The 21,305-nt window shown below is 40.2% G+C and overlaps 1 protein-coding gene across 3 annotated transcripts in view; it reads right to left on the reverse strand.

The window, feature by feature from the left end:
- Positions 1 to 11,462: 11,462 nt before the first annotated feature.
- Positions 11,463 to 21,305, reverse strand: part of dpysl2b (dihydropyrimidinase like 2b) — a 32,396-nt gene continuing 22,553 nt past the window's right edge. For all 3 annotated transcript variants that reach the window (XM_005470401.4, XM_003440234.5, XM_005470402.4), the window contains 4 exons: positions 20,913 to 21,083; positions 17,698 to 17,877; positions 17,266 to 17,431; positions 11,463 to 15,733 (listed from right to left, as the gene is read on the reverse strand). In XM_005470401.4, the coding sequence (XP_005470458.1) occupies positions 15,642 to 15,733; positions 17,266 to 17,431; positions 17,698 to 17,877; positions 20,913 to 21,083 (609 nt within the window). In that variant the 3' untranslated portion in view covers positions 11,463 to 15,641. The remainder of the gene's footprint in view (positions 15,734 to 17,265; positions 17,432 to 17,697; positions 17,878 to 20,912; positions 21,084 to 21,305) is intronic.

Raw genomic sequence — 21,305 nt, forward strand, 5'->3', positions numbered from 1 at the left:
GTCCATAAAGTCAGGAGTGTGACCAAGTGCATGCTCATCATTTGCTGACATTCAAACATGCACCAGAAATCGGCAGAAAAAGAAAAGATGCCAAAGCATTGAAGCATTGCCATTGTTCTATTGTTTAGTTGCTCATAGCACACATTTTTGGTCACACCAAGTAAAATATCGCTTTCCACATGCTCTGCTTGCTAAATTTAGCTCTCAGTGACTTAATCCTCACCTTCAAAATGAAAATAAGGGTCAAAGGTCACCTTTTTGACTCACTAGAAGAGTTTAGAGCTCAATACAGATGTGCAAGTGCAAGTAGTGAAAAGAGGAATCAGGAGGTGCATGAAACGATGATCCTACAGTGAAGAACAACCATATATTTTTTTTTTTTTTCGGGCTGGGGGGGTTCATACGTAAAATCAGCTTTCTGTTTCTGTGAAGCCAGAAGGTGGGAGCAGCAAATGGCAGCTGAAATATTTCTCTAAATGATGAGAATGTGGTACAGAAAACTCCTTGTTCTCTCTTTATTCTTCTAATACTGGTCATTTTGATTCTTTGTAGATTCATTGAAGGCTAGTGATGCATAATTTAACCTATTTTCCTCTCTTTTGCTGGTGAAAGGAGTAGGTATGATCTGCCAGACACCCTTATTTCCCATGCACAGTAAGTAAGGTTTAATGCCAAACACCAGCCCCTCTGTAGTGTTCACTTCAAAATCATCTTTTCATTAAACTGTCTGTTAAGTAATGTGCTTCCTATGGGTTTTCGTACCAGCAGCAGAAACAATGGTGCATGTCGTAATTTCCATTTCTTTGGAGATTAAGCGGCGGGTCAGGTGGAGATGGGAGAAGGAGGACTCGTTTACAGAAATCACATCCAAATCTCAGCTGAAAGCACACAAAATGTTTCAGAGGTGCATGTGAAATCACGTGGGGAAATCTCAAATCGCACTAGCTCATGTGGATAGCACATACCACCCAGCGCATTCAGGAAATGGATATCCATCATAAGAATTTTATGACAGCAAGTGGATGTAGCACTGGTTGAATGTCAATATGTCAGAAAGAGGATTGCTGCTCTGGCTGCATGTCAAGGACTGCAATTTGTGGTAGGGAGAGGTAAACTAAAAAGTGGATCAAGATATTTTAGGCACACAGCTAGTTATTAATTGTACTTAAGATACGCTGTTGTGGTAAATATTGCACATTTATTGGTAAAGATGTGTCCACTGAGCCCTTCACTGTAGGGTTCAAGTCTTAAGCCTTTCTTCTGGTCTTTTGATATTGATATATGTCCTTTTTATCTCTAGATTAGTATTTATGGCTTCCACCCTGCTTTCATCCGTGTAACAGGTTCATGCACTGCAACCCTACTATTATATCCCACTCTATGTATTCACCAGTGGACTGCTCTTACTGACAGTCACATCACGTCCTGCTCTGACATTTTCAGGCACCTGAGGACGACTCGTTTCTTACCTATCACACTAATGCACAAGCATCACAGTCCTCAAATAAGTGCTGTCAACCACAATTTCCAAGCCCCGCTACTGATCTTTTTCAGTTAGATATAACCACAGATGTCACTTTAGTCACTGTTCCTTACATCTGTCAGTTGAGCAATCATCCATGCCCCAACAATGAACTCCCTTTCAGAGTCACTTGCCATTTTAACACAGAAACAGCTGGGCGTGCTCAGAATTTTAATAAATGCCACATAGCATGTTGGATGTTGACTGCCTCACTGTGCAGCTCGGTGCACCTGATGAGAAAGCGACCGGATTTGTTGTGCTTTTCCCCTTAATTGTTTAGGTTTTTCTTTTAATATGTCATCTGGCTGTAGGCTCATTCTCCAGAACTACTGATTTATGCTTGATGTCAGGAACCGAACGACTCACTTTGCCAATATCAACAGTATTCATCAGTTTTTAGTGCCTCCCTGGAGACACGTGGAGCCTGCATTTCAGACTACTCGTACCTATATGAGGCTCTCTCGTTCTGTTGTTATGTTTTCTACCTATGCTGTATTTTTTTCTAAATCCTGTGCTTGTGTAGCAGGTTGAAAAAGCTACATGTTTATTTTTGTAAGAAAACCAATGACCCCCTTATTTTTTGTTTATTATTGTGACTTATTTTGACATTGTTATGTTGCCAGACCATGGTTATATTTCATTATGCCAGTAGATGGTGCTCTTGCACTCCTGTGGAACTACCAGAGAGACTCTAGCTAAGGCTCTGCGCATGCGCAGCTCAGAAATAAATGAGCTCTGGCCTGAGCAAGACGCTAACTTCGGTGTCCTCTCTATTAATCCACAGGTACTGACAAACAAACTTTTATGTTACCGAACTGGTTCTAAATGTCATGTAAGTTGAGTAACAACTGTTCGGCTATATTTTGAGATGATTGTGATGATGTTGTTTTGTGGTATTTTGCTGTAATGATTATTAGGGTATCATCGGCGTAATGCTATAATGCTACGTAGCACTATAAGTATATGCCATGACAGTGGCAACCGGCGACTTCAGAAAATGTGTTGTAGTGTTTGTTTTAGTGTTAGCCAAGCAGTACTGAGTACATGTATTAAGGGGAAAGCTTTTCGTTGGTGAAACAACGTTTGCAGTCGTCTGCCGCCATGTTGTGTTGCGTTCAGGGGACGCCATGTTCAAAAGTATATGGCGCGAATGTGGGGACAGGTTGTGTGAATGTGAGATGGGTTATTTTGGTATGTTGTTATGCTTTAGCCGAGAGTGTTTTGTTTAAGTTGTGACTATGTAAAGTCATTTTGAATTAGTTTGTATTTATTTTGCTTTTGAGAGAATGCTTTTTGTAACTTTATTTTTTGTTTATGAACTCTGTTATTTTATGGGAAGAATGCATGGTCTAGTGTGATTTGTATTGTTTATATGTGCAGGAAATAAATGAGCTCTGGCCTGAGCAAGACGCTAACTTCGGTGTTCTCTCTATTAATCCACAGTTTGCTCATATTTGGCTACGCAGTGCTCTCTAGCCTGTGTGCCACTTGCTGCCGGTCCAGATTCCCCTAGGTCTGGTGCCGGTAACACTTGCGCTTTTCAAATGCATTATAGTGTTACTCTTTGGTCTACTCTTGTGATTCAATTTGCAGGCTTGAGGTGGTGGCCTTAAACGCTGCGACGAACCAAGGTCAGCAATAGCTCTGGGACATAGTTGCTGTCAGCCTTAGTACATCAGAGATAGACATTGTTGTGTCTCAACTCAAAACCTATAGAGGTTTCCTGAAATATCAGTAGAACAGTTCTACAGATGTTCATAACAGAGGTCTGTTTCCATCAATCTGTGGTAGAAAATACTTATGAGGTCCGAGATTCCACTCTCCGTGGGTCCACCTCAACACTCTCGGTACATAGCTTTGGCAGTACACACACTTTATATTTTCCAAGACACACAGTTTAGGTAACATGAAATAAATGCCCACTGAACATGCACAGCTCTCTCTAAACAATATCTCAGGCTTCATGTGCAGACTGGCAGGGACCAGCAGCTGAGTGCTTCTCTACGTGTCTCCTAGCTCGCAGTGCACCACTGAATGAAAAGTTAAATAGTAGATGCACAACTGGTGTACCAGTTACTCCAGTTGGCACCTCTTTCCAAACCAGTTTTAGCTCAGCTCTGTCTCACCTGAACTGAGGTAAAACCTCACCTCTCCGCATCTATTACTCCTCCATTCCAATATGAATGGTTGATTTCCCTATTATTTACTTACAGAAACAATAAAACACACACATACACACACAATTATGTAAATATGCATTTTCAATTTTGCACAGAAAACTGAGTTTGGAATGTTCGATAAAAATGTAAAAGAAAGAAGAACAAAGAAAGAAATAGTGTAAGTTATTAACACTTGGCTAAGGCAGAAAGAGCTGGCAAATATATTTAAAAAACAATATGGTATGTAATGAAGACATGAAAACAAGCCAAAAAAGACACATGATGTTCCACAAATGAATATCTGGGACAAGCAGCACTTAATGCTGGGGGGGTTTTTTTTTTGTTTTTTTTTTGTCGTCTTCTTCATTTTTTTATCGATTCAAGACCACCCAGCAGGCAATCAGCCAGACTGCTACATTTCACCTTCCTAAGAATATCTGGATAACAGAAGCAGATGGAAACACACACAACAATTGACATTTCTTTCAGACAGTTTGCAGTTTTAAATTTGGCTACACTGGGGCAAAAACTTGTATCAAAACAGCACAGAACAGGTAATTAACAATATAAACTGCTGGATTTTAGAATATATACACTCACCTGTCCACTTCACAAGTTACACCTTATGAATATTTTTGTGGTATAGATTCAACAATGTGCAGGAAACACAATCCATATCTTATTGTTACCATCACACAGTTGCTACACTTTTTTTCTACTGTGCCACATCCCAAAGGTGTTCTCCTGGACTGAGATCCGATGACTATGAAGGCCATTCGAGTATAGTAAACTCACTGTCATGTTCAAGAAACCAGGTTGAGATGATTTGAGCTTTGTGACATGGCATGCTATCCTGCTGGCTGCGGTTATCAGAAGCTGGGTACACTGTGGTCATAAAAGGATGGACATGGTCAGCAACAATACTCATGTATGCGGTGATGTTTAAAGTATACTAAGTTGGTAGTAAGGGCCCCAAAGTATGCCAAGAAAAGACACCATTACTTCAGCAGACTGAACTGTTCATACAAGCGGGATGGACCCAAGCTTTGAATTTGTTTGTGCTGGAAGAGGTCTGGCCATTTGCCTCTTCTGACCTTTGCTCACTGGATATTTTCTCGTTTTTAAACCATTCTCTGTAAACCTAAGAGACAATTGTCCATGAAAACTTACAGTGGATCCACAGTTTCTGAAATACTCAGACCAGCTCATCAGGCATTAATAACCATACCATTTTCAAAGCCATTTAACACCCTTTTCTCCCCCCGTTCTAATGCTCGGTTTGAACTTCAACAGGTTGCCTTGACCATGTCTACATGGCTGAATGTATTAGCTTGCCGCCATGTGATTGGCTGATGTTATAATTGTGTTAGTGAGTATTCCTTCTTAACATACGTTTTCACTGACAAGCTACAAGTAAGCACAGATGAAAGCTATCTCACATCCACACACCAACACAGGTGCTCTTGCATATTTCCCTGACTTAACCTCTCTTTTGGCACTGTGACAGAGCTTGACTGTCATCTTTATATGCCTCTTTATTATTCACTTTGAGTTTTGTACCCTCACGTTTTTCAGAGCTCTGCAGCTTCTTAAACTTCAACCTGCCCAGAAGTCTAAATCAGCCAGAATAACTAGCAGACCTTTGTGGTGGTGAAGGAACTTGAAAATCTATAAAGAACAACAAAGCCTGCAGCTGCTCTACTATTAGTGAAGCAGGCACTGCATCTGCCGGCACGGTGCCAGAACTGAACACAGTCTGTGAAGGAATACAAACAAGCTGCCAGATCAATATACTGTAGTTAAGGTCTGCAGTGACATCCAGGGTGGGGTTTTTTGGCGCTCGAGAAAATTAAGCTGTTGCTTTTCCGCATTTTTATATTACATCTGAGCAAACTAAAACACTCTATAAAAGCAATCTAAAAATCCAAAAACATTTGAATGACTCCCCATATTCACTCCATGAATTATTCAAATAATTTATCTCTTCCTAACACCTTTTCAGTACTGGCATTTGGAACTATTGTGCCTGTGTTTGTGGACTTAAAATAACTGGTTTGAATGCTGGCAGTCGTGAATGAAAATTAATGAGAGAGGACTTAAAGCCCCTGCACACGAAAAGGTGCTGATACCATGTAAGATGCATTTAATACTCATGTCACTGAACACTAGTTTTTAAAAGCAGGCAGCTGACATCTGGCACATTGATCCTTTCTAGTTCACTGAAATTGCTTTTGCCTTTATCCAAAAGTCTAGTGGGAATGGACATAAAATCTCTTTATTGTAAGCCTTGAAAATTAAAGAGCAATTTTTCACAGTAACTGAGCGGAGAGATGCATTTGAAGGTCTTCATCTTCTTCTTCGGAAGGAAAGTGATGTTAGTGTCATAAAACGATGGTTTATGGCTTCTAAAAAACACAATGCAGTGATCTGTGGTGTAACCACAGTTTGACTTCAGCCACCAAATAGCAATCTTTAAAAGGTTAGTGGATTCATCTAAAGGTCAATACACTTCTCTCGGCAGTGGTAGCGTCCCAGTTTGCCACTTGATAAAGGCTGGGAGCTTAGGAATGGTAGCAGGTTTGTGAATATAATTTATGTCAACGTTGACACTTTGAAGCTAATTAGGACTTCATGTGGATCTTTTCATTTCTTAGAAAATGAGGAAAAAGAGAAGAAAACTCTTCAGCCTAACTGCTTTACAAAAATCAAGCCGTTGTTTAAAATCAGCTCAAAACACAGATATGAAGGAGACTGCTTGAGGCTTGTATTCAGCTGTATGGTACTTTTGCTATCTGGTAATTCTGTTTGCATTTCAAATAATGTTCATCATTTTTCTTATGACATTTTTTTTGGGGGGGGAGACTTGACCTTTTGTCTGTCATTTCAAAATTAAACTGTAAGGTATCATGAGTTTGTGAATCAGTATTAATCTAACTGAACATTTTGGACATTTTTCTACACACACCAGTACAGTTTGCTGATAAAGCTTCCACACTGGTGGAAGCTTCCGAACAGCAAGCGACTGACTAACGCATGACAGCTGGCGAGACACGCAGCTAAATACACCGAGGTAAGAGAGAACAGGTGGAAACAATCAAAGAATGACAGCAGCCAGAACCCGACAAAGACGGGAAGAAAAAGAGAGAAACGCCACAAAAGAATCAAAGAAAAACTGCCTGCTCCATATACTGTATATAAAAGACAGCAGTAGCTGAAAAGCCTGAACACTGAAGCCTGTGGAAGTGCATTTATTCTGGATTTTTTTTTTTTTCATGGACAGCACGGGTGACTCATCCAGTTGTACAAAATTCTATAGGAAAACAACACTACTTGATCTATGACCTCATTAAAAACTTTCCTGATGGGCTTACAGTCTTGGTTGTTTCACGTCTTACTGAGTACAAGATGTTCATTTTGAAAACGAACTGTAGTCAGACTTGCAGTGTCCTCTGTTTCTCGGTCAGATCTGCCTCGTTAGTCACGTCCCGTTTCAAAACACCAAGAGGGTCTCGAACAAAACGCTCACATCCATTTCAAGCTTGGACTTCAATAACCAATAGGTCATAGTGCCTATATCCATCATAATATAGTCAACAGAAAGCCTTGTGAGAATCTGTTATAATGATCATAACTCTAAGCTGGCAATATCTAAATTCCAAACACACCCTTTCCAATTCAGCAGTCTATTTAAACCAAAAAATGTCCCATCTTTCCCTCTAACATGCCGCGCTGTAAGCAAAGGTCAGAAGAGGAGAACAAAAAGACATCAATATCAGTATGCGGAAGAGCATTTCCAAATGCAACAGAAGACCACACTGGGTATCCCTCCTGTCAGCTAAGAACAGTAAAGGCCACAGTTTGCATTGGATCATCAAAACTGCACAGCAAAAGATTGGAAAAATGTTGCCTCATCTAATGAGTCTTGATTTCTGCTGCAACATTTGAAAGGCAGAATCAGAGTTTGGTGTAAACAACATGAAAGCATGGATCCATCCTGCATTGTATCAACAATTCAGGTTGGTGGTGGTGTAATGGTGTGGGGGATATTTTCTTGGAACACTCTGGCTGAGAATAGTTTTCAACACCAGTCTACCGGAGTATCGCTGATCACCATATCCAACATGTACCCATCTGACTCTATGCCATGAAGAATTAAAGCAGCTGTGGAGGTAAAAGAACCTCCAAGTAATACTTGGATGTACCTTACAAAGTGCCCATTGAATCTGTATATGAATTAATTACAGAGGATGTGGTTAACTGGAGCATTTTGTCAAAAAATTTGCACCCTCAATCTTGATCTTTGTTGCTTTCCTACAGGTGATACAGGTTCCTCCCACAAACCAAAGATATGACACTTACCTCACATGACTTTCCACTGTCTGGGAACTCTGAACTGTCTGTATGTGTCAGCCTTATGATAGACATATCCAGTCTTTTAATGAAGTGGCCACCAGGGGCTCTGCCTGACATGACATGGCACTCCTTTGCATTTTATTATATATCATAATGCAACAAACATTTCCCACTTTCCTTGAGAGGATGCAAGCAGGGCTTGTACCTGAAGAGGAAATCCTTGCAGAATTTGAATTTCAATCTGTTCTTTACTCAGTTTATATTTTTTGAGATCTTTCCCCACATTTTTTTTTCATGTGCCTCTGAGGAGAGCATATAAAAGCACCTCTGAAGCCTTTTATGTTACAGGAAATGATGGCTTTTGACTTTAATGCTCTTGAGAACAGGCCCTGCAGGTAGATTGCTGATTACCACCACATTTTGATTGTATCACTGATGTTGTGCCAATCTAAGTGATTTTTCTTTCAAGCAGTTTGTACACCAACATGAGGGATTTGCAAGGAGAGCAACAGATTTTTTTTTTCATTCAGCAGTTGGAAAAAGGAAATCCCACAAACACTCCATAGCAGAGAGAGCAAGGCGAACTGGATGACAGCATTGCCACCTAGTGTAAAAGAGTTTTGATGCATGCTTCCTAGTGAAGATCTACTGTATTCACTTTGTAGTGCAACAATTCTCAAACTTCCTCTTGCATGTCTTCACTTCAAACGGCAAAAAAGAAGCACATCACAAACACCCCAGTTTTTTTAACACTCATAGCATCAGGTAATTGTTTTATTTTCTACACATAAAATTACTCTTGTGAGTTTCATTCCGCAAGAGTGTGAAGAAACAGAGGATGCATGAATTTAATGTGTCCTTGCTTTAAGGTAGAACTATAATAGGCTGTATAAACTTTGTATGACTGATTTCTCTTATTCAGTGTTGCAGACTGCTGGAGACTGTTCCCCAATGTAATGAGCAGAAGGTGTGGTGCACCCTGGTTTACCTCCAGCAGATGGAAAGGCCAGCAGATTCTCAGCAAGAAGCATGCGTTAATTTTTGCAGGTCATCTAATGTGCACATCTTGACTGTAGGAGGAAACATGCACACTGCAAACAGACAGGTCTCAGGTGGTCAACCAGGGTTGGAGACAGGACCTTTCCACTCGAGTGCTCTACAAGAGTTTGGAAATGAATTCACAACATTTAGCTGAATCCAAAAATTCATTCAATCAGTCTCTGGCATTGCAGTACTGCACCTTCATTTGTCTGTCTGAACTACACTGGCAGCATTTCTCTGACAGCAAAGTGCTTTGCACAACTAGTCAGATGAGTCATGGGTTCATTCTTCACACACTCACTTTTGTTACCCGTTGCATGTTCAGCCAAGGGTGACATCAGTAATTTCTTTAACAAGGGCCGTTCCAAAAATAAGTACTGGCATTTGCATTGAATAAGGAGAGCAAAGAGTGATGCTGCCATCCATCAGGTTAGCACTGCAGTCTGTGCAGTTTAATAGAGGGTTTGTATCCCTAACAGAGGGAAATGCCAAATGATAGTGAAAAATTTTAAATATGGTATCACATTGTTGATTAAATTTTTGGAAAAGATAATTGAATCGAAGCTGATGTTATTTCTACGCTAAGGCCTCAGAACAGGCCTTAACATTTTTGCCTTTAAAGCATGCTGGGACCTTAAATCATCCACTTTCTAAAAGGATGACGAATGATAAAAGGCGACATAAGATTTAGTGCAAAAACATCCACCACTTGATTTTACAAAGATTTTCCTTGAGTGATGATTTTTAACACCTTTAAATGACGAAAGCCTCTAAGCGTTTACATTTGTTTCTATTTCTTTAAAGAAAACTGTGCATCATGTCTTACCTTTACTTGTAGCTCTCTAACCTTTAATGGTCTATGAAAAGCCTGTAATACACAAATGTGCAAAACGTGTATTTTTATTTTATTTTTTGGCTTCTTTTGCTTTTTAAATGTGCTGTATTGTCTACTTAGTATTGCCTTTTCCTTGGCCGTGTCTGTCTTGTGCAAAACATTTTAAACACTACCCGATCACACCGTACTTAATGCCAACAGAGGGCGCTCAAATCATGTATACTAAAACTTCTGCTGTGATTAAGGACATGTTACAGATCATGCCAGAGGTGCAATGAGAGGTAACTATCTTTATTGATCTGATTGGGCTAAATAAAACACAGTTTCCTTAAACAGTTATTCATAAATACAGTAATATAAAAAACAAAGTACAGCTTCTTTCAAGTCTAAGGTTTCATATATAAGGGGGGGAAATCATCCTTCCCTCATCAAGTTCTAAAATTATTTAAATATAACTTCAGACGAACAACAAAAGGGCATATTACACATATTAGACTGTGTTTTTATTTTTTCTACAAAAATTAAGCCAGACTGCAGAGGCAGTGTGTGAAACACTAAACAGCAGCCCAGTACTCTTTCATTTGTCATCAGCAACTGTGAGCACCTCTATAAATGCAGAAGTTTGGGCATTTTGCTGGTCTGAAGTATTCAAATGTGTGTGTGTGTGTGTGTGTGTGTGTGTGTGTGTGTGTGTGTGTGTGTGTGTGTGTGTGTTAACAACTGTTAGCAACTGTTACTGCCCATCAATCTGGGAAAGGTTATAAAGTCATTTCCAAACAATCTGAAGTTCATCATTCTGTAGTGAGAAAGATAATTCACATGTGGAAAACATTCAAAACAGTTGCCTGTCTTCCCAGGAGTGGATTTCCCAGCAAATTCACGTCACGGTCAGACCGTGCAATGCTCAGAGAAACTGCACAAAGCAGTTTCTACTGAACAAACATGGCTTGTCTGGAAGGGTTACCAGGAGAAAGCCTCTTTTCCTAGATGACAGCTAAAACTTAGCTGAAATGCAGCAGGACAGTGATATCAAGCAAAACAGCAAATCTGTGCCAGAATGGCTAAAAGACAAAAAAATGCAGGCGCTGCAGTGGTCCAGTCATAGCAACAGACTTCAGCCCGATTAAGATGCTGTGGTGGGAAAACTTAGAGCCGTGCATAAACGAATGCCCTTAATGAACTGAGGCAATGTTGTGAAGAAGAGTGGGCCAAAATTCTTCCATAATGATGTGAGAGACTGATAAAATCATACAAAAAATGATTACTTCACATTATTGCTGTTAAAGCTGGTTCTACAATATAACAGGAAGGATACTGCTACATAAATAATGACTTGGTGAAATATATCATGTTTATTGATGAGTGTGTTTATTTTACTTAAGGACCAAATGACTTTTTATTTTGTGATGAATTGTAAAGCCTTAGCGCCTTTAATTCACCTGTCGAATAGTTATCCCTTCCTTTACTACATCAAATTCAGTGTGGTGCACTGTGTGGAAAACATGTTGCTTAACACAACCCATAATAGGTAATGAAAAACACACAGATTTAATTCATTTTTTCTAATGTTTTTTAATCCATTGAAGTCCTCATTGTTACTTTCTTTTCTTTTTCTTTCTTTCTTTTTTCTTTTTTTTTTTTTTACATCACCATCCGTGGGATTTGACATAGTGAGCAAGCATCCCAGAAACCCCACAGCCACCAAGACAAATACCATCACACAGTTTCACTTTCACAAAGGTTAAAGGCTTACAGAGGGCGACGGAGGGGCTGCAGGTGGCAAAGGAGATGTTTGACAGCATCAACAACCTCAGAATGGAAAGAAGCTCCTCTCAATCTGCAGCATGTTGCTTACATACATATCACTCGTATATCATTAGCAATAATATGGCATAGAAAAAGCATCCAAGCTGACAGAGCATTAAAGGAGTATAAGTGTGTGTATGCGTGTAAACTGAGGAGGCATGGGACACGAAGAGGATGCCAATAACGACAGCTAGTATTTAATATCCGAGTGATTTTTTCAGGCACAGGCGCTGCAACGCAGCAACGGCTCCTTGCTGTTTAGTGTGCTAAGAGTCTATGCATGTGTGTGTGTGTGTTTCCTCAATAGTCTGCAGTGCACTGTGAACTATGGTAGCATTCTGAATTCCACACAACCCAGCACAGGATTATGTAGTAATGTTTCAGCACTCTAAGTGAATAATGAAAAAAATGTGTGTGTGTGTGTGTGTGTGTGTGTGTGTGTGTGTGTGTGTGTGTGTGTGTGTGTGTCCGCAAAAACCCATACTAATAGCTTCAGGTCAAGACGGGTTGCTGATGGCAACCTCAAATTTGACAAAACGTTGCCATGACAAACAAAAAAAGCAAGAACCCCATGAGAGTGGAGGGGTCTGTCTCTACGGCAACAGCCAGAAACAACCAAAGAGCCAAGGAGGGAGGAAGAGAAAGAAGGAAAAGGGAGAGCGAAAGGAGCAGATGCAGCCAGACTGTGCTGGTGTTGTGGGCCTCACCCTCACCTACACTTTTAACCAACGTTAAAAGAGCGGTAACTTACTACAAGCCGCAGCAGAATGCTAACATGGTTGAAGAAGGTTTTTTAAAAGTATAAAAGAATTAAGAAACTGTGAAACAGTAAAATTCTCCACTTCTGACTTGCAGAGGTTTAAGTTGCCTTGAAGACATTCCTATCTCGTCACATATTTGAATGCTTCAGAGACGTGCATTTATTACATTCCCGTCTGCCTTGGATTCTTTAAATACATAAAGCATTTGTAATGCTGAAAGAGTCTGCCTTCTACAGACTTCCTGTTTTGTCAGAGGGGAGAAAACCTGGAACACTGAGGCTGAAAGTGTAACTTTTAATATCTACATTATGCACAAAACCACTCAGAAATTTGGGGTTACTTGGAAATGTCCTTTTTGCACATTTGTTTTAATGAGAAGCCATTAATCGATGATTTTTCATGTAGCATCCATCTAGGCATACATTCAGCAGACTGTGCTTGAGTGACACAGTGCTACCTCCTGCAATGTGATGAGTAAAGAAGCCATAAATTTGGCTAGACAAGCAGGTAGGGCAGTTGTGTTAGATTACACTCTCAAAATGCCCCACAAAGAGTTTTCGTGCAACAGTGTGTACTACTCTTTTCAAAAACCAGCACAATGAGGCTCTTAGGGCTACTATTTAATAAAGCTGCCATATGTAGTTCTATTAGATGCCTATTTCTCAAACAAGAGACTATGTCCTCTCGCTCAATCGAGCATCCAGGTCCTCCACTTTCCAGAGCCAGTTTTGCACTAGTGTGTGAAGGGAGTAGTACACACCGTTACATGAAAACATCTTTTTTTTTAACAATGTGCCCGCTGACCACGGGAGACATGGTTGCTGAAAATGAGCTTCTCCATGCTGTCTTAGGATATCTCATTTCAATAGCAGGGATCACACCTCAAATATGATTAGGTTTACTGAAAGAAGTGCGGTTGGAGAGAGCAAGGATCTGGACCTGTGACTGCGGTTTAGGAAAGGCCACAGTGTGGATCGGTAACGGCTCCCCGGCATGGTAGAGGAGGCACAGCGCTCAGAAATATAGAACCGGAAGGGTGGTGTGTTTGAGGTGTAGTCCTATCCCTGAAATTCAAATAAATTATCTCCACTAAAAAAAAAAAAATATCAGTGGTTTATAATGAAAGACATGGTTATTTGACCCAATTTTCCATCAGTATAATATTACATTGATGACTATTTTGTACTGTATTTCAAAGTGATCCCTAACCCTTTTAATGGTAGGGAATATGTATGTGTTTCACCTTTGGTTTCCCCTAAGTTGCTGTCACTATGTTAACTAGACAGGCGCATTTAAAGAATCTAAGCCCAGTTTATATAAGTGCCCCTGGTTATGTTCATGTCAAGTTTATTCAGCGTTTAGTCACAGGCAGAAATATGGTTACTGGTGAAAATCAGTTACTTGCCTTAATAAAACCAGACTGTGCTGTTAAAAAAAAAAAAGAAAAGAAAAAGGAGAAGAACAAGAACATACAGCTGCAGTACAGCCTGGAGCAATGTTAACTCCACAGCCATACTGAGAGCTGTACAGGAGCCTGCTGTGCGTGTCCCATTCCTCACACATCAACACTGCACACTAGTCAGAAGTACATTAGCTCATGTCTACTTTCAAGCATAAATCAATAGTGCTCAGCCCTTAGGCACCTAGTTACAGAATGACACTAAAAAGCAGTTTGACAACAAGTTCAAAACTATAAAACAACAGAACATTTCAACATATCAAGCACTGTTCATCTTTACAGGGGCTCTATCTTCAGAATAGGCCCAATGAAAGCGCAAAATCTGGCACCTTTGAATCGGTTAATCCTGGCTATTTTACATCTTTTTATCTTACATCCTTCACTTACCTCAAAAACAATAACAAAACAAGAAGCTAAAATCTGACTATCAATACAACTTCTGTGGGTTCAGGCACATAAAGAGTAGAAAGAAAATGAGGTGTGTGTGTGGGGGAAGGGGGGAGTATAAAACAGTCACATTTGGAAGGAGAGACATTCTGTATGTAAATGCACTGCTTGGTGACGGACGGTTGTCAGATGTTTCTACTGCTGTCAATGAAGAATTTGGACCTTTGTGATTCCTGGGAATGTAAACAAATGGGAAAACATGTAGCTGCGTAGTGAACGGCACCTTCCCCACACTCCTAAAAGTTCTCTAAAAGGACGGCGCTAAAGAGAAAGTAAGGCAAGGAAAGGCCAAGTCGGAAGTAACATTAAGCACAACTTTCTCTTTCCCCCTGTAAATCAATCCCACTTAACAATGACCTTGCACACAGAGATGAAGAATAAAGCTCTATTTACTACGTGCCAAAAGCACCTTCTGCTCCACAGGACTCTCCAGCTGACTCCCAACAGACTGTACCCATAGTACAGCATTACCATGTTCAATTTTTCAAATGTTAAGGCCGTCTTCGTGGCGAATAGTCAATTAAATATCGATTGTAGCACTGTATGAGAGACAGCAATGGACTGGAAAATGAAGGGACTGAAATGTGATATAATACAAATCACAGACTTCTAACAGCTGGAAGGAAGTATTAGATTCTTTTTGGCTGAATGAAATGCAAAATTGGTCAATTTCAAGCAACTTACTGTTTGGCCTATTTGAGAAAAGAAAGGATAAAAGGAAATGAGTGTGTTTTTATATCCATGCTTCACTCTAACGCCTCACAAAATGCAAAAAAAAAAAAAACATGGAAAAAGAACAGACATCCTGCTCGAACTTTATCGTCTGCATAACATCACTTTAGTCTCACTTAACCGCTCAATGAAAACAACAGCAAAGCAAATATCACAGGGATACATGGGAGGGAGAAATTACAGTATAAAAACTAAATAATGCAGTCAAAAGTGCTCAAATAAAGAGTGTTATCAATTTTTTTGTCAATTTTTTCATCATATGAGGCAGACCTTTTTTGTTTGTGTGTTTTTTCCTAACTCTGTCCTCTAGGAACAGGTTTTGGGGGAGAAGTGGAAAAATTAAAAAAAAAAAAAAGCAGCAAAGGAGGACATGAAGGCTGGAGGCTAACAGGTGGCCTGATGAGGTGTTGTGAAGAGTTTGAATCTTGGTGTAATGCTGTAGCTTCTTCACCCCCCACCACTTCAGCTCCTGCTGGCCATCCATCCACAAATCCTCATTTCCTCCTCAGCGCCTGAGGATGGGGCTCTAACCCAGGCTGGTGATGTTTGCCCTGCCGCCTGGAGGCGCCACGATACGCTGGGTATTCCGGCGAGGAACGTTGTCATCAATCTGAGCTCCTGTGTGATCGAATGGAAAGGATTCGTTTTATGAATTTTGGTCTTTGTAATACTAGAAAGTGGCAGGAAAAATTCCTTTGGGAAGTCAACAAAAGGAGGGAAAAAAAATCCCGTTCACATTGTCCACAGTGATTTTAATTACAAGCCATAACCATCCATAGTAAACCTACTATGAGCTACGACACTGTGAAACAATGCTATGTGCTCCTGTCTGCACGATGTCAACCTTGTTTTAACACTAACACGTTTTATTTGTGACATTGCAGATAAACTACTCTACCCACAATCCAAAACAGCAATGTCGTTGGAGGTCGCTGCTGGAGGTCGCTGTTACCATGGAAATGTGAGCACAAAACATCAATTGGTGATTGCAGTCCAGAATGAAGCACCGTATTGTATTGATAACAAGGCCACACTTTTCCACACACATGGAAACGAAAACGATTCAATTTGAGAAGGCTGGAAGTCATTTGTTATGGAAGCTGAAATTTGCAATGCATCGTGGGATGAGTAGTTCCTTAACACTGAAACATAATAAAATATGCTGCTTTACCTTTTCTTTCCCCCATTTTCCTTCATTTTTTTCATCAAAATCAAATCTTATTTTTACAGTTACTATTTACCTCATAGCTGGCTGAAAAACTTCAGCCAGCTATGTAAAATGTACTTTTTAAATATTTTGTCCTTAAAAAAGTAGGCAATGTTGAGGTCTGAATGTAATTAATACACAAAATTAAGATGCAAAATCTTAACAAACTAAAAGACAAACAAAATATAACACAACACACTTCAAGTGGACGTGTACTGGTTATAGTATATGGTGGCTGCTCATTTTTAATGTGGCCAAACGTTTGATTAATGAGGTCAGTGACTGCTCAGGTACCAGACCCTTTTTCTACTCTTGGGTATTTATGGTGTCAGTGAAGCCAGATACCACATGTCCCTCAGCCAATAAGAGAAGTTGGTTTTAAAGTGAAATGGCCTTCAAGGGAGAGGAGCTAAAACTGCTCGGCTCAGACAGTGGATAGATTGAGATACTGTAGCAAGGTTTTTGAAACTGTCAATCATGCACAGAAAAAAAAAAATGAAACTATAGCAGTAACAAAATAAACGGATAATGAATATTCAATGAATATTCACACAAATTTACCAATTATTATTATTATTAGCTCTGAAAGACAAATGTAAAGATTTTTATGGTGCCTCTTTTTTTTTAATTTTTGATAGGTAGTCACAGTCCCACAGAAGGACCCAATTTCAGTGTAAAGTCTGCCCCTTACACTTGAATGAATGCATGGTTTATTTGAGAGCAATATGTGGATATGCATGCAGTATTTAACTCCGTATGTCATGAAAGAATCCCTTAGTTTAGGCTTTTCATACAGATTAAATTTAGTGCTAAATTTGACTCATCAATGTTGAGTCTCTGATATATAAAAAGAAAGTAAATTATTTTAAACTCCCCCCCAAAATGGATTCAGTGCTTCAACATCCCCAAAAATGACTCCTGAACTGATGGTAAAATGACTGACCGGATAGGCTGAAGCCAGATTGGTGCAGGTTGCGGATGGGTTGGCCGGGCTGTTTGGCAGGTGAAGTCTTGGCAGAGGAGGCTGGAGTCATGGTTTTAGGAGTGACTGACACCTCACAGACTGGACCATCATACAGTCCCCTGGGTACGCCTCTCAGCTCAGCCAGCTGCATTGTTGGAAATGAGACACAAGTCAGTCACAGCACTGGAAACTAGCAAGGAAAGATTCACACCGTGGAGAAGGATGTGTGGACAGTTTGGCCAATTCCTAACAAGATGTAACATCCCTCCAATTTTCCACAAAACAATTACCAATCGTAAAAGAAATTGCTGGGTGTGGGTAGCAACTTTAATGTCAAAATGACTTCCAGTATGTTACCATCTGATTAAACGATTAAACACAGATCCTAGCAGACAAAGAGGAGTGTTGTACCCTGCTGCGAGCTTTTATCCTCTTGTAGACGTAGTCAGGGAAAGGTTTACGGACCACGTAACGTCCTGAGCCCTCTGTGACGTGGAGGTTCCCGTCCTCCAAAACAATCTTGCCCTGGCTGATCACGACCAGAGGCCCGCCGCGCACCTCTGTGCCTTCAAAGATGTTGTACTCCACAGTCTGTGGGGAGAAGGAAAGCAGTAGTGTCAAAAGTAACATACAATATAAAACATCATTCCTTTATTATAGCATATAATGCCAAACATAAGGACTGAAGGATCTGAGTGTATTTACATATGTTGAACATTTTCCCGCATTGTTAACTGTATTGCACTGTACGTACGACATTTTAAAGATAAGCCTTTTTGTTGGTGCTTTTAGATTTGAAACAGGTTTTAAGTTCTTGTCTGTCACCCGACAGCTGTGTTCCTGTGATGTTTTATGGCAGCTGCTTGTTCCTCCTAACGCCATGCCGACACTTTAAATCATAACAGAAATACCTTCAAAGCGGAGATGCAGTCATTCAACTTCCCCCCGCTTATTTTCCGCTATCATAAGGCTGACGTAACCTCCTGTTGCACATTCTGCGTGCCATTTTAGTTCACAGACTTATGACGCTCTCACTGAATGTTTATTTGAAAAGCTGCCAGAGTTATATTGAAGGACTCACTGTGTAAAATTTCTGTAATTTCATAGGAGCTTAACTGATTTAACTCACATAAAAGTGTTTCCTCGGGCCTACTAACGCAGAGTACAGAGGCATTAGTCTTCAGGCTGAGAGAAGAAGAAGGTGTTGTTTTAGTGCTTGTGTGTGGACATGGAGGGTGTGGAGGTTACTGTGTGACCAGTTTGAAAGCCTTACGACTCCTCTCCCAAAAAGCTTATTGAGCTAAAGCTGAGGTCATGGCAATCTGACAGAGCCTAAAATGAGATCACTGGTATATTGGGTTATCCTATGACACCCACACGCATGCATGCATGCACACACACTCCAAATGAGCAATTTCTCCCCTGAACACTGGTCCGTTATTTTCTGACCAAGCGGAACAAAAAGAAACCGAAGAACATGACGGGATTAAGAAGACAGATTCCATGAGCGTGTACAGCTCTCTCTGTCTTCCATGCATACACACACGGATACAGATGCACAGTGACCGGCCTGCTAACAATCAGAAATGATGTGTTCCAGCTCTCTGGCAGATTTTAATGATGACATCACTCCCTCGACACTGTGTGAGGCCCACACCCTCTCCAGCAGTCAGGCTGCCATAAAACAAGAGTCCTTTATCACAACAAAAGAGTTATCAACCACTAACTCTGGATGTCATCAGTTACATGCATAACAATTAGTGTTATTAGCATCACAAGCAACAAGCAGTGTAGAAGAATGAATAATGTGTTTGAGGGCCTCAGTGTGACTGAAAGGTCATTAAACATTGATGGGCAGTGATGGGGCAATACGGATTGATAGCACCCCCTGAGAGATTTCAAAGTTGAATCCCCCACATTAGCTTTCAAATACATATATTAACTTTGGTGCATCATGTCCACAACAAAGCCACACCCCCACATCCCAAAGTCATTCACTGTGGCATTTCTGCACAGCACCAGTAGCTCTTTCACAAACTCCTCCATGATAATTAAGCAGAGCAGTCTCTGTGGTGCAGATTCCTAAAAAATATGTTATTGCATTTCTGAAATTTAATAGAAGAGATCTGCCAATTAAAGAACACTAAACAGAAATCCACAGAAGAATCCCAAAGACATAAAGACAGTAACTGTTCTGTGCCAGAAAGCCCCCCAAAATAGCGTTGCAACAGTTTCTACTTTGTGGTTGCAGAAAAAAAATCTACTGGTTATCATAGTAAATATGTAAGCAAATGTTATATATGTGTTCCCCAACAGGTAATGCAGGAACTGGATTGGGAGTCAGGAATGGAGAGACACGCCCAGATCTAACTGCCAGACCTCCGGATGTCAGCCCCGCTATCCTCTACAAGTGCAATTCGTCGTTATAAGGTTTGGGGAAACCTGCAGTCAGCTGAGACTGAAGAAGTCACTTGGATGAGTGATGAAACGTTTCTCCCACAAAACGCTACGTCCAGATGAACAGATTCAACTTTTGGAGATTTACTTTCCTGGATGATTGAGAATGCATCAAGTCGTCAGCCACACCCATTAACAGCAGCTCTCCTCTATGATCCATGTGCTTAGTAAAATGCACATGGCCAGGAAAAGAACTGACCCCTGGGATCTGTTCATTTTAAGACTGTGAGTAGTCTGTAAGAACCTCTCCAGTGATGTAATCGTCACACACATTTACCTTTTCAGAAAGAGTTAAAATAGGAAGGTCCACATTTTAGAATGCAGGATATTTTGTTTTAGCAATTTAAAAGCTTAATCAAACAGTAATAATCATTTGATGAAATCACCTGAATTTTATCCTAATCTAAATAATCTACTCTATGCGGATCCTGAACTCTGATACCAGCTTGAGATGAATGAGACAATGAGATTTTAATTTATACATGTAGTTTTGAGGCTCTTGTGGTCATGGAAGTAGTCATTAAAGTTACTGCTCTCTCCTCATTCATAAGGAGTTACCAAAATGGCTAGTTTCAAGGCTAGCCTTTTACAAGTAGGAATATATCTGCATTCAAATACTGAGTCTTTGTCATAGCGCCACCTACAGGAAACCAGAAGTTCCAGGGGTTGTATTTTCACGATCTTATCTGCATATTTTGAAGCTTGTGGGTTTTTATTTAACGCCGCTGCTTTAACTTGCATCATTGTTTTAATATGATAATATGTACTTTTGTTACTGGACTCCAGTTTTTGTTAAAAAGTTCTGTTCTTAAAACATAAATATCCTCAAACCGATCCACAGTCACAGCACAATACACTTACAGGAAGTTCGCTGTCCTATATTTTTATAAACTACTCTTAGCTGATTAACTAGAACCACTCAAAATTTGGACAGCTACATTTTTCAGACCTTCAAGCTTTTTGGTTTTCATCTAACGCTGTTGCTATGACGATGTATTGTTTGAAAGAAACAGGAAACGGTCCCTTAGCAGCTTGGAATGCCCGCAAACTTTTGGCACATGCAGCGTATGTAATTAAAGTCAGTATATGGTAGGCTTTCATTAGTGAAGAAAAGAGACCTCTGTGTCAGTATTAATAGCTAGTTATGTAGAAATAATTGAGGACCATACCGACTGGTGGCTCTTGGCGGAGATGATCTTTGTGACGTCAGGGTCCCACAGCACCAGATCAGCGTCTGAGCCCACAGCAATGCGGCCCTTGCGGGGGTACAGGTTGAAGATCTTGGCAGCGTTTGTGCTGGTCACGGCCACAAACTGGTTTTCATCCATCTTACCCGTTACCTGAAATAAATCAGAGCTGAGAGTGAGAATGCTACCAAAGCTTGTGCCCTCTTTTGTGTTTTGTCTGTTTTACATGTATTCACATATGACCCTTTTTTGAATTAATCAAGATCAACCCTCCTAAATCCTCTTCTTGGACCAAGAAATTTAGCTTGTTTTTGTTCTGTTTTTTGTAGATCTGATAGAGGACAAAGCACTGTTTTTGGCCCTCAAAGTACATAG

The sequence above is a fragment of the Oreochromis niloticus genome, linkage group LG7, assembly GCF_001858045.2.
Source record: "Oreochromis niloticus isolate F11D_XX linkage group LG7, O_niloticus_UMD_NMBU, whole genome shotgun sequence".
In the NCBI taxonomy this organism is placed as follows: Eukaryota; Metazoa; Chordata; class Actinopteri; order Cichliformes; family Cichlidae; genus Oreochromis; species Oreochromis niloticus.